Genomic DNA, 13,146 nt, shown 5'->3' with positions numbered 1-13,146 from the left:
AGTGTGGTACCCACAACACCCCCTCTGCCTAGCGGGACTCACTGCACCCCCATAATCACCAGGACACCCTACAACACCCCCTCTGACTGGGGGGTCCACACCCTGCCCCCATAATCATTGTGACACCCCAAAATACCCTCTCTGACCAAGGGTGGTGGGGGACAACACACAGCACCCCCATAATCACTGTGACACCACACATACACAACACCCTATGTAATCATTAGAATCAGAAGATTAGGGTTGGCAGAGACCTCAGGACATCATCTAGTCCAACCCCCTGCTCAAAGCAGGACCAACCTCAACTAAATCATCCCAGCCAGGGCTTTGTCAAGCCGGGCCTTAAAAATCTCTAAGGATGGGGATTCCACCACCTCCACCACCCTCCTAGTGAAATATTTTTTGCTAATATCCAACCTAGACCTCCCCCACTGCAATGTGAGATCATTGCTCCTTGTTTTGTCATCTCCTATCACTGAAAACAGCCAAGCTCCAGCCTCTTTGGAACCCCCCTTCAGGTAGTTGAAGGCTGCTATCAAATCTCCCTGCCACTCTTCTGTTCTGTGGACTAAACAAGCCCAGTTCCCACAGCCTCTCCTCGTAAATCCTGTGCCCCGGCCCCCTGATCACTTTTGTTGCCCTCCACTGGACACTCTCCAGTTTGTCCACATCCTTTCTGTAGCGGGGGGCGCAAAACTGGACGCAATACTCCAGATGTGGCCTCACCAGTGCCCAATAGAGGGGAATAATCACTTCCCTTGATCTGCTGACAATGCTCCTACTAATGCAACCCAATATGCCGTTAGCCTTCTTAGCAACAAGGGCACACTGCTGACTCATATCCAGCTTCATATCCATTGTGACACCCACCTATCTAAAGCCCCCCATATGAACACTCCCCTGTACTCACTGTGACAACCTCACTCCGTAGAGTCCTTTATAATCATTGGCTCCCTCCAAAAGATCCCCTCAGTCAATGACACTATCCCCTGCAGTTTTCAGAGTAGCAGCCCTGTTAATCTGTATCCGCAAAAAGAACAAGGAGTACTTGTGGCACCTTAGAGACTAACAAATTTATTTGAGCATAAGCTTTTGTGGGCTATAGTGGGCTGTAGCCCACAAAAGCTTATGCTCAAATAAATTTGTTAGTCTCTAAGGTGCCACAAGCACTCCTGTTCTTTTTATCCCCTGCAGTGTCCTTTTTAATCACCAATACGCCCACCCACCTGCTCCCATTTAATCACTGGAAAATCCCCACACAACCCCATATAATCACGAGGACACCCCCAAAGAACCTTCTATAATCTCTGAGACACCCATCCACAATATCCCCTCAAACACCACTCACAAAGTCCCCTCTTAATCTCCATCACAGAGACTCCCAAAATAACTCGTTCAGACCTCCACGACCATTGAGGCAATTTCACACGGTACCAGTCCTCAAGACATCTCATATGTACTTGACCTCTTATGGATAGGATAGATGATTCTTTCTCCTGGGGAAAGAGGTGCTGACTAAAACAGAACCAAAAGATGACCCTGAGTCATCCCCTGACGGAGGCATCTGAATCTTAGACCAGTGGGTCGTTAAGTTGATGAGGGAGCCTGCAGGGCAATGGATTCATCTTAACTGATGATTATGGACTACTTAAAGAAGCCATTCCTGGTTGGCTGGGACTCACTGAGGTGGGCTACTAGAGGTGGTTAAGAGTAGAAAGGTTTGTCTCATAATATTGGCTTAAAACAGCAGCATGTTGGCCGTGAGATCCCAGCAGCCAGAGGCCAAATAAAACCAGAGGCTGACTCCCTTGAGGAAGGAGTGGAGTTGATGGCATTCACACAATTTTGTGCAATCCTGCTGGCTGGGCCTAAGGAATGGGTTTATTGTCACTTGATAGCCAATCTAAGAGGTGCTGTACTCCTGCTGGAGAATTTTCTAGGTGCTGAGCTGAACTATGGAGCTGTAACCCTAGCTGGGAAATCAGGGTTTAGGTGATGAAAAGCAGGTATGCAGTGAAGGGACAGCCATGAAGAACTGTGGATGCCATTTAAAGGATTTTAGTGGGTTGGGATTTCTTGCTTTGAGCCATTACACATTTCTGGGTTGAGGGTCACAAACAGCTCTGCCTAGTTTCACATGGCAGACCTACAGCAGCCTCTACTGTTCCATTCCGCAAAAAGAAAAGGAGTACTTGTGGCACCTTAGAGACTAACCAATTTATTGAGCATAAGCTTTCGTGAGCTACAGATGCATACTTTCGGATGCATACTGTGGAAACTGCAGAAGACATTATATACACAGAGACCATGAAACAATACCTCCTCCCACCCCACTCTCCTGCTGGTAATAGCTTATCTAAAGTGATCACTCTCCTTACAATGTGTATGATAATCAAGGTGGGCCATTTCCAGCATAAATCCAAGTTTAACCAGAACGTCTGGGGGGGGGAGAGGAAAAAACAAGGGGAAATAGGCTACCTTGCATAATGACTTAGCCACTCCCAGTCTCTATTTAAGCCTAAATTAATCGTATCCATTTTGCAAATGAATTCCAATTCAGCAGTTTCTCGCTGGAGTCTGGATTTGAAGTTTTTTTGTTGTAAGATAGCGACCTTCATGTCTGTAATTGCGTGACCAGAGAGATTGAAGTGTTCTCCGACTGGTTTATGTATGTTATAATTCTTGACACCTGATTTGTGTCCATTTATTCTTTTCCGTAGAGACTGTCCAGTTTGACCAATGTACATGGCAGAGGGGCATTGCTGGCACATGATGGCATATATCACATTGTGGATGTGCAGGTGAACGAGCCTCTCATAGTGTGGCTGATGTTATTAGGCCCTGTGATGGCGCCCCCTGAATAGATATGTGGGCACAGTTGGCAACGGGCTTTGTTGCAAGGATAGGTTCCTGGGTTAGTGGTTCTGTTGTGTGGTATGTGGTTGTTGGTGAGTATTTGCTTCAGGTTGGGGGGCTGTCTGTAGGCAAGGACTGGCCTGTCTCCCAAGATTTGTGAGAGTGTTGGGTCATCCTTCAGGATAGGTTGTAGATCCTTAATAATGCGTTGGAGGGGTTTTAGTTGGGGGCTGAAGGTGACGGCTAGTGGCGTTCTGTTATTTTCTTTGTTAGGCCTGTCCTGTAGTAGGTGACTTCTGGGAACTCTTCTGGCTCTATCAATCTGTTTCTTCACTTCCGCAGGTGGGTATTGTAGTTGTAAGAATGCTTGATAGAGATCTTGTAGGTGTTTGTCTCTTCTGAGGGGTTGGAGCAAATGCGGTTGTATTGCAAAGCTTGGCTGTAGACGATGGATCGTGTGGTGTGGTCAGGGTGAAAGCTGGAGGCATGTAGGTAGGAATAGCGGTCAGTAGGTTTCCAGTATAGGGTGCTGTTTATGTGGCCATTGTTTATTAGCACTGTAGTGTCCAGGAAGTGGATCTCTTGTGTGGACTGGACCAGGCTGAGGTTGATGGTGGGATGGAAATTGTTGAAATCATGGTGGAATTCCTCAAGGGCTTCTTTTCCATGGGTCCATGACGAAGATGTCATCAATATAGCGCAAGTAGAGTAGGGGCATTAGGGGACGAGAGCTGAGGAAGCGTTCTTAGTCAGCCATAAAAATGTTGGCATACTGTGGGGCCATGCGGGTACCCATAGCAGTGCCGCTGATCTGAAGGTATACATTGTCCCCAAATGTAAAATAGTTATGGGTAAGGACAAAGTCACAAAGTTCAGCCACCAGGTTAGCCGTGAGATTATTGGGGATAGTGTTCTTGACGGCTTGTAGTCCATCTTTGTGTGGAATGTTGGTGTAGAGGGCTTCTACATCCATAGTGGCCAGATGGTGTTTTCAGGAAGATCACCGATGGATTGTAGTTTCCTCAGGAAGTCAGTGGTGTCTCGAAGATAGCTGGAAGTGCTGGTAGCATAAGGCCTGAGGGGGGAGTCCACATAGCCAGACAATCCTGCTGTCAGGGTGCCAATGCCTGAGATGATGGGGCGCCCAGGATTTCCAGGTTTATGGATCTTGGGTAGTAGATAGAATATCCCAGGTCGGGGTTCCAGGGGTGTGTCTGTGCGGATTTGATCTTGTGCTTTTTCAGGAAGTTTCTTGAGCAAATGCTGTAGTTGCTTTTGGTAACTCTCAGTGGGTTCATAGGGTAATGGCTTGTAGAAAGTGGTGTTGGAAAGCTGCTGAGCAGCCTCTTGTTCATATTCTGACCTATTCATGATGACAACAGCACCTCCTTTGTCAGCCTTTTTGATTATGATGTCAGAGTTGTTTCTGAGGCTGTGGCTGGCATTGTGTTCTTCATGGCTGAGGTTATGGGGCAAGTGATGCTGCTTTTCCACAATTTCAGCCCATGCACGTCGGCAGAAGCACTCTATGCAGAAGTCCAGTCTGCTGTTTCGACCTTCAGGAGGAGTCCACCTAGAATCCCTCTTTCTGTAGTGTTGGTAGGGAGACCTCTGTGGATTAGTATGTTGTTCAGAGGTATTTTGGAAATATTCCTTGAGTTGGAGACGTCGAAAATAGGATTCTAGGTCACCACAGAACTGTATCATGTTCGTGGGGGTGGAGGGGCAGAAGGAGAGGCCCCGAGATAGAACAGCTGCTTCTGCTGGGCTGAGAGTATAGTTGGACAGGTTAACAATATTGCTGGGTGGGTTGAGGGAACCATTGCTGTGGCCCCTTGTAGCATGTAGTAGTTTAGAAAGTTTAGTGTCCTTTTTCTTTTGTAGAGAAGCAAAGTGTGCGTTGTAAATGGCTTGTCTAGTTTTAGTAAATTCCAGCCACGAGGAAGTTTGTGTGGAAGGTTGGTTTTTTATGAGAGTATCCATTTTTGAGAGCTCATTCTTAATCTTTCCCTGTTTGCTGTAGAGGATGTTGATCAGGTGATTCCGCAGTTTCTTTGAGAGCGTGTGGCACAAGCTGTCAGCATAGTCTGTGTGGTATGTAGAGTGTAATGGATTTTTTACCTTCAGTCCTTTTGGTACGATGTCCATCTGTTTGCATTTGGAAAGGAAGATGATGTCTGTCTGTATCTGTACAAGTTTTTTCATGCAGTTGATAGATTTCCACTCCATACGGCTAAATGCAGTGCCTTGCATAATGACAGGTTTCAGAGTAACAGCCGTGTTAGTCTGTATATAATGTCTTCTGCAGTTTCCACAGTATGCATCCGATGAAGTGAGCTGTAGCTCACGAAAGCTTACGCTCAAATAAATTGGTTAGTCTCTAAGGTGCCACAAGTCCTCCTTTTCTTTTTGCGAATACAGACTAACACGGCTGTTACTCTGAAACCTGTTCCATTCCGGGGTCTCTGCTATTCCTCTGACCGTGCATTTTTTTTAAAAAGGAGGAACTGCGCAACCTCCCTCTCATACAAATGACCATAGTGGACACGTCCAACATATCACAATTTGCTTTCTCTGTTTGCCTTGAGGACTTCCTGAATGCCACAGTCAGCAGGGCATCTGATTACATCACCTTCCCCAGGAGAGCAATCATGGGGAAGTTCTACTGGAGAGCCCACTTTCTGTTGGTGCTGGGAACCATGCATAGAACCCATAGTTCCTGGAGTGCTCCCAACTGAAACATTGCAGCCTTTAGGAACAGGAAATATTTCTATTCAATGCATGAAGATGCTGTGTGTATGAAACCTGCAAACTACCAAATTTTACTTTGCAAACTTTTGAAATTTTTGTACATAGCCTTTAATCTTCCTGCATTGGGAGACTTCTTTCCTACATACTCAGAGGAGGTCATGCACTTATAGAGTCCATATAGTTGTCTGTCGGGCTAAGAGTTAATTTGACCATGGTAAGAATATACGTTCCTTAATCAATAGCAGGTGTTTTTCCTCTTCTGCATGTGACCGATTACATTTTTAGCTATCATAATAAGATGGTTGCCAAGATTTTGATAAAAGTTCATCAGAGGAGTATTTGGATAGAATCCTAAGGGGGGGAAATGGCTGGGTAAAATGGAATGTGGAGTCCTCTGATGCCATTTGAAATGTCTTTGCCCTGGTCTACACTAGGACTTTAGGTCGAATTTAGCAGCGTTAAATCGATTTAAACCTGCACCCGTCCACACAATGAAGCCCTTTATTTCGACTTAAAGGGCTCTTAAAATCGATTTCCTTACTCCACCCCTGACAAGTGGATTAGCGCTTAAATCGACGTTGCCGGCTCGAATTTGGGGTACTGTGGACACAATTCGATGGTATTGGCCTCCGGGAGCTATCCCAGAGTGCTCCATTCTGACCGCTCTGGACAGCACTCTCAACTCAGATGCACTGGCCAGGTAGACAGGAAAAGAACCGCGAACTTTTGAATCTCATTTCCTGTTTGGCCAGCGTGGCAAGCTGCAGGTGACCATGCAGAGCTCATCAGCACAGGTGACCATGATGGAGTCCCAGAATCGCAAAAAAGCTCCAGCATGGACCGAACGGGAGGTACGGGATCTGATCGCTGTTTGGGGAGAGGAATCCGTGCTATCAGAACTCCGTTCCAGTTTTTGAAATGCCAAAACCTTTGTGAAAATCTCCCAGGGCATGAAGGACAGAGGCCATAACAGGGACCCGAAGCAGTGCCGCGTGAAACTGAAGGAGCTGAGGCAAGCCTACCAGAAAACCAGAGAGGCGAACAGCCGCTCTGGGTCAGAGCCCCAAACATGCCGCTTCTATGATGAGCTGCATGCCATTTTAGGGGGTTCAGCCACCACTACCCCAGCCGTGTTGTTTGACTCCTTCAATGGAGATGGAGGCAGTACGGAAGTAGGTTTTGGGGACGAAGAAGATGATGATGAGAAGGAGGTTGTAGATAGCTCACAGCAAGCAAGCGGAGAAACCGGTTTTCCCGACAGCCAGGAACTGTTTCTCACCCTAGACCTGGAGCCAGTACCCCCCGAACCCACCCAAGGCTGCCTCCTGGACCCAGCAGGCGGAGAAGGGACCTCTGGTGAGTGTACCTTTTAAAATGCTATACATGGTTTAAAAGCAAGCATGTGAAAGGATTACTTTGCCCTGGCATTTGCGGTTCTCCTAGATGTAGTCCTAAAGCCTTTGCAAAAGGTTTCTGGGGAGGGCAGCCTTATTTCGTCCTTCATGGTAGGACACTTTACCACTCCAGGCCAGTAACACGTACTCGGGAATCACTGTAGAACAAAGCATTGCAGTGTATGTTTGCTGGCATTCAACCAAAATCCGTTCTTTATCTCTCTGTGTTATCCTCAGGAGAGTGAGATATAATTCATGGTCACCTGGTTGAAATAGAGTGCTTTTCTTCAGGGGACACTCAGAGGAGCCCATTCCTGCTGGGCTGTTTGCCTGTGGCTAAACAGAAATGTTCCCCGCTGTTAGCCACAGGGAGTGGGGAAGGTTGAGGGGGTAGTCACGCGGTGGGAGGAGGCAAAATGCGACTTTGTAACGAAAGCACATGTGCTATGTATGTAATGTTAACAGCAAGGTTTACCCTGAAAGAGTGTAGCCACTGTTTTATAAAATGTGTCTTTTTAAATACCGCTGTCCCTTTTTTTTTCTCCACCAGCTGCATGTTTTTCAATGATCACAGGATCTTCTCCTTCCCAGAGGCTAGTGAAGCTTAGAAAGAAAAAAAAACGCACTCGCGATGAAATGTTCTCCGAGCTCATGCTGTCCTCCCACACTGACAGAGCACAGACGAATGCGTGGAGGCAAATAATGGCAGAGTGCAGGAAAGCACAAAATGACCGGGAGGAGAGGTGGAGGGCTGAAGAGAGTAAGTGGCGGGCTGAAGAGAGTAAGTGGCGGGCTGAAGACAGGGCTGAAGCTCAAATGTGGCGGCAGCGTGATGAGAGGAGGCAGGATTCAATGCTGAGGCTGCTGCAGGACCAAACCAGTATGCTCCAGTGTATGGTTGAGCTGCAGCAAAGGCAGCTGGAGCACAGACTGCCACTGCTGCCCCTCTGTAACCAACCGCCCTCCTCCCCAAGTTCCATAGCCTCCACACCCAGACGCCCAAGAACGCGGTGGGGTGGCCTCCGGCCAACCAGCCACTCCACCACAGAGGATTGCCCCAAAAAAAGAAGGCTGTCATTCAATAAATTTTAAAGTTGTCAACTTTTAAAGTGCTGTGCTTAAAGTGCTCTGTGGCATTTTCCTTCCCTCCTCCACCACCCCTCCTGGGATACCTTGGTAGTCATCTCCCTATTTGTGTGATGAATGAATAACGAATACATGACTGTGAAGCAGCAATGACTTTATTGCCTCTGCAAGCAATGATTAAAGGGAGGAGGGGAGGGTGGTTAGCTTACAGGGAAGTAGAGTGAACCAAGGGGCGGGGGGTTTCATCAAGGAGAAACAAACAGAACTTTCACACCGTAGCCTGGCCAGTCATGAAACTGGTTTTCAAAGCTTCTCTGATGCGTACCGCGCCCTCCTGTGCTCTTCTAACCGCCCTGGTGTCTGGCTGCGCGTAACCAGCAGCCAGGCGATTTGCCTCAACCTCCCACCCCGCCATAAACGTCTCCCCCTTACTCTCACAGATATTGTGGAGCACACAGCAAGCAGTAATAACAGTGGGAATATTGGTTTCGCTGAGGTCTAAGCGAGTCAGTAAACTGCGCCAGCGTGCCTTTAAACATCCAAATGCACATTCTACCACCATTCTGCACTTGCTCAGCCTGTAGTTGAACAGCTACTGACTACTGTCCAGGCTGCCTGTGTACGGCTTCATGAGCCATGGCATTAAGGGGTAGGCTGGGTCCCCAAGGATACATATAGGCATTTCAACATCCCCAACAGTTATTTTCTGGTCTGGGAATAAAGTCCCTTCCTGCAGCTTTTGAAACAGACCAGAGTTCCTGAAGATGCGAGCATCATGCACTTTTCCCGGCCATCCCACGTTGATGTTGGTGAAACGTCCCTTGTGATCCACCAGAGCTTGCAGCACTATTGAAAAGTACCCCTTGCGGTTTATGTACTCGGCTGCTTGGTGCTCCGGTGCCAAGATAGGGATATGGGTTCCGTCTATAGCCCCACCACAGTTAGGGAATCCCATTGCAGCAAAGCCATCCACTATGACCTGCACATTTCCCAGGGTCACTACCCTTGATATCAGCAGATCTTTGATTGCGTGGGCTACTTGCATCACAGCAGCCCCCACAGTAGATTTGCCCACTCCAAATTGATTCCCAACTGACCGGTAGCTGTCTGGCGTTGCAAGCTTCCACAGGGCTATCGCCACTTGCTTCTCAACTGTGAGGGCTGCTCTCATCTTGGTATTCATGCGCTTCAGGGCAGGGGAAAGCAAGTCACAAAGTTCCATGAAAGTGCCCCTACGCATGCGAAAGTTTCGCAGCCACTGGGAATCGTCCCAGACCTGCAACACTATGCGGTCCCAACAGTCTGTGCTTGTTTCCTGAGCCCAGAATCGGCATTCCACAGCATGAACCTGCCCCATTAGCACCATGATGCATGCATTGTCAGGGCCCATGCTTTCAGAGAAATCTGTGTCCATGTCCTGATCACTCATGTGACCGCGCTGACGTCGCCTCCTCGCCCGGTATCGCGTTGCCATGTTCTGGTGCTGCATATACTGCTGGATAATGCGTGTGGTGGTTAATGTGCTCCTAATTGCCAAAGTGAGCTGAGCGGCCTCCATGCTTGCCTTGGTATGGCGTCCGCACAGAAAAAAGGCGCAGAACGATTGTCTGCCGTTGCTCTGATGGAGGGAGGGGCGACTGACGACACGGCTTACAGGGTTGGCTTCAGGGAGCTAAAATCAACAAAGGGTGTGCCTGTACATCAAGGAGTATTTCAGGCAGGACTGCACGGAGGGTTCCAATAAGAAATGGTGCACCTAAGTTATCGTTGTTATTGGAACAAGGAGGTTAGCCTGGCCTCTGATTGATACATGGCTAGATTTACCTCGCTGCACCTTCTCTGTGAGTGACTGCAGTGTAATCTAGACAGGGGAGGAGGCAAATGAGTACAAAACAAATCTGGTCTATTTCTTGTTCTGACCCACTCCATCTATCTTTTACATCTTTGGTTGGCAGCAGACGGTGCAGAAGGACTGCATGCCATCCACATCTCATGGCTGCTCGGCAGAAGATGGTACAGTACGACTGCTAGCCATCTTCATCTCTTGCCTGCCTGGCATAAGATGGTACAATACGACTGCTAGCAATCCTCATCTCTTGCCTGCCTGGCAGAAGATGGTACAGTACGACTGCTAGCAGTCCGTATCGCCTGCCCGCTCACCATAAGACGGTTCAATAGGACTGACTGCAGGACTAAAGAGAATGACCTGGTCAAGTCACTCCAAATTTAGTCCCTGCGCCCATGTCTGCCCAGGCACTCCCAGCCGACGTGGCCAGGAGCACCTCGGAGACGACGAGGACGACTACCAATCGTATTGCACCGTCTGCTGCCAGAAGGCAATGGATTGCTGCTACTGTGCAGCAAAGCCGTACCGCATCTGCCAGCACCCAGGAGACATAGGGTGATGGTTACCTGAGCTGGCTCCATGCTTGCTGTGGTATGGCGTCTGCACAGGTAACTCAGGAAAAAAGGCGCGAAATGATTGTCTGCCCTTGCTTTCACGGAGGGAGGGAGGGAACAGGGGCCTGACGACACGTACCCAGAACCACCCGCGACAATGTTTTAGCCCCATCAGAGTGCTCCATTGTGACTGCTCTGTACAGCACTCTCAGATGCCCAATTGTTTGCCATTGCTCTGACGCTGGGAGGGGCGCTTACAGGGTTGGCTTCAGGGAGCCAATCAACAAAGGGGGTGGCTTTACATCAAGGAGTATTTCAGGCAGGACTTCACGGAGGGTTCCAATAAGAAATGGTGCACCTAAGTTATTGTCCTTATTGGAACAAGAAGGTTAGCCTGGCCTCTGATTGATACATGGCTAGATTTACCTCGCTGCACCTTCTCTGTAAGTGACTGCAGTGTGATCTAGAAGAATGAGTCCCCTAGACAGGGGAGGGGGGGAAGCAAATGAGTACAAAACAAATCTGGTCTATTTCTTGTTTTGATCCACTCCATCTATCTTTTACATCTTTGGCTGGCAGCAGACGGTGCAGAAGGACTGCATGCCATCCACATCTCATGGCTGCTCCGCAGAAGATGGTACAGTACGACTGCTAGCAGTCCGTATCGCCTGCCCGCTCACCATAAGACGGTTCAATAGGACTGACTGCAGGACTAAAGAGAATGACCTGCTCAAGTCACTCCAAATTTAGTCCCTGCGCCCATGTCTGCCCAGGCGCTCCTGATCGACCTCACAGAGGCGACCAGGAGCACCTCAGACATGACGATGACGGCTACCAGTCGTACTGTACCGTCTGCTGCCACAAGGCAAGGGGTTGCTGCTACTGTGTAGCAATGCCGTACCGCGTCTGCCAGCACCCAGGAGACATAGGGTGACGGTTACCTGAGCAGGCTCCATGCTTGCCGTGGTATGGCGTCTGCACAGGTAACTCAGGAAAAAAGGCGCGAAATGATTGTCTGCCCTTGCTTTCACGGGGGGAGGGAGGGAACGGGGGCCTGACGATATGTACCCAGAACCAGCCGCGACAATGTTTTAGCCCCATCAGGCATTGGGATCTCAACCCAGAATTCCAATGGGCAGCGGAGACTGCGGGAACTGTGGGATAGCTACCCACAGTGCAACGCTCTGGAAGTCGACGCTTGCCTCGGTACTGTGGAAGCGCTCTGCCGAGTTAGTGCACTTAATGCACTTAGAGCATTTTCTGTGGGGACACACACACTCGAATATATAAAACCGATTTCTAAAAAAACGACTTCTATAAATTCGACCTAATTTCGTAGTGTAGACATACCCTTTGACCTTCAACCAGAAATCTAGTATGACTGTACAAAACCATCACAAGTGGCTAAAGAAACCAGTGACTAGTGGTTTCTAATTTCTTCATTTTTGAGTGTCCAGCCCCAGCTTGAGATACCCTGAACAGGCTGATGTTCAAAAGGCAGGTACTTATCCCTGTCTGAAAATCAGGCCCTTTAAAGGTGTCTCAGATTGGGCACCCAAAAATTGCGGTATCTAAAATCACTAGTCATTTTTGAAAATTGAAACCCAGACCTGTTATATTTTCATGAACATTTATAGAAAGTATAATTTTATTTGTCATTTTTTAGGTGTCGTGTATTCTTTAAACCAGTTTAAGCTGAGTTTCTTTCGCAGTGTAGAATGACACTGACATATGGTCCCTAATGAGTATGTGAGTCCTAATAAGTTGTCTTTGTCTGTGATATATGTTTAAATTTCTCTTTTCATTTTTAAGATAGGAGACATCAACTGAACAGTAAAATTTTAACAGTATCTAAGACTATCTGACTATTTTCTGTTTAACCTTATGGGCCAGATTGTGATACCTTTACTCATGTTGAGTTGTATCTTCTTCTGCAAGTAGTTCCACTGAATTTAGTGTGAGTACTCGCGCTGTAATTATTCAGCATGAGGAAGAGGATCATCTTATGGCCCCTTTGAAGCAGCTCATTCTGTTACAGTATATATATATACTGTATAGTGCTTTCTTAGTACACTGTGGCGTATCCTCTATGAAATTATATTTAAGATCATTGAGTGTTAATTCCAGCCATAGGCTCATGAGTCAGTTTTACAATCTATGTGCAGGTCATAGCATAATTGCTGTGAGACAATGTGTGAATTTTGACCATGCTTGCTAAAATTTTCTCATTTTTGTCCTTTTTCCTCAACAGATGCTGCTTGAATCAGATCAAGAGGCCAGAGTTTCACACGTGGAGTTGCTTTCCTTGTTCACTGTAAGATGATGATTCTTTTGGCAATCAACAGTGCTTGTGATACTAAGGATCTTATTTCTATACATTTTACATCTGTCATGTTCTGTATACATAACTCTGAGGTGATTTGTATCACAATGCCTATAATTTCTGACTATACTGTCACATGTAACTAATAGTTTTGAACATTCCCATACAATATGAAAAAATTCCAGCTTTAATATAGCATCTGGTACAATATTTAGAGTTTTGGGGCTGGATTCTCCTATCCTCTAAGGCCACAAGCAATGGAAACCAGAGGCACTCTCTGCAAAGGGAAACCTGGCAGAGATAACTCTTCTGCCTCTTGCACCAGCAGCTCCTCAC

At 47.5% G+C, this 13,146-nt stretch overlaps 2 protein-coding genes across 2 annotated transcripts in view; both read left to right on the top strand.

The window, feature by feature from the left end:
- Nucleotides 1-13,146, top strand: part of ADCY10 (adenylate cyclase 10) — a 110,050-nt gene that overhangs the window by 1,147 nt on the left and 95,757 nt on the right. The window contains exon 2 of the mRNA XM_078854180.1: nucleotides 12,739-12,801. The gene's annotated coding sequence lies outside the window, so the exon portion shown is untranslated. The remainder of the gene's footprint in view (nucleotides 1-12,738; nucleotides 12,802-13,146) is intronic.
- Nucleotides 5,281-8,112, top strand: LOC144930787 (uncharacterized). Its single transcript, XM_078854051.1, has 2 exons — nucleotides 5,281-6,963; nucleotides 7,552-8,112. Exons 1-2 carry the CDS (start codon nucleotides 6,558-6,560, stop codon nucleotides 8,091-8,093), a joined length of 948 nt encoding a protein of 315 aa, XP_078710177.1. The 5' UTR covers nucleotides 5,281-6,557; the 3' UTR covers nucleotides 8,094-8,112.

Source organism: Lepidochelys kempii, chromosome 8 (assembly GCF_965140285.1).
Source record: "Lepidochelys kempii isolate rLepKem1 chromosome 8, rLepKem1.hap1, whole genome shotgun sequence".
NCBI classification, from domain to species: Eukaryota; Metazoa; Chordata; order Testudines; family Cheloniidae; genus Lepidochelys; species Lepidochelys kempii.
The sequence above is the reverse complement of the archived record's forward strand: the minus strand, read 5'-3'. Positions and strand labels throughout refer to the sequence as shown.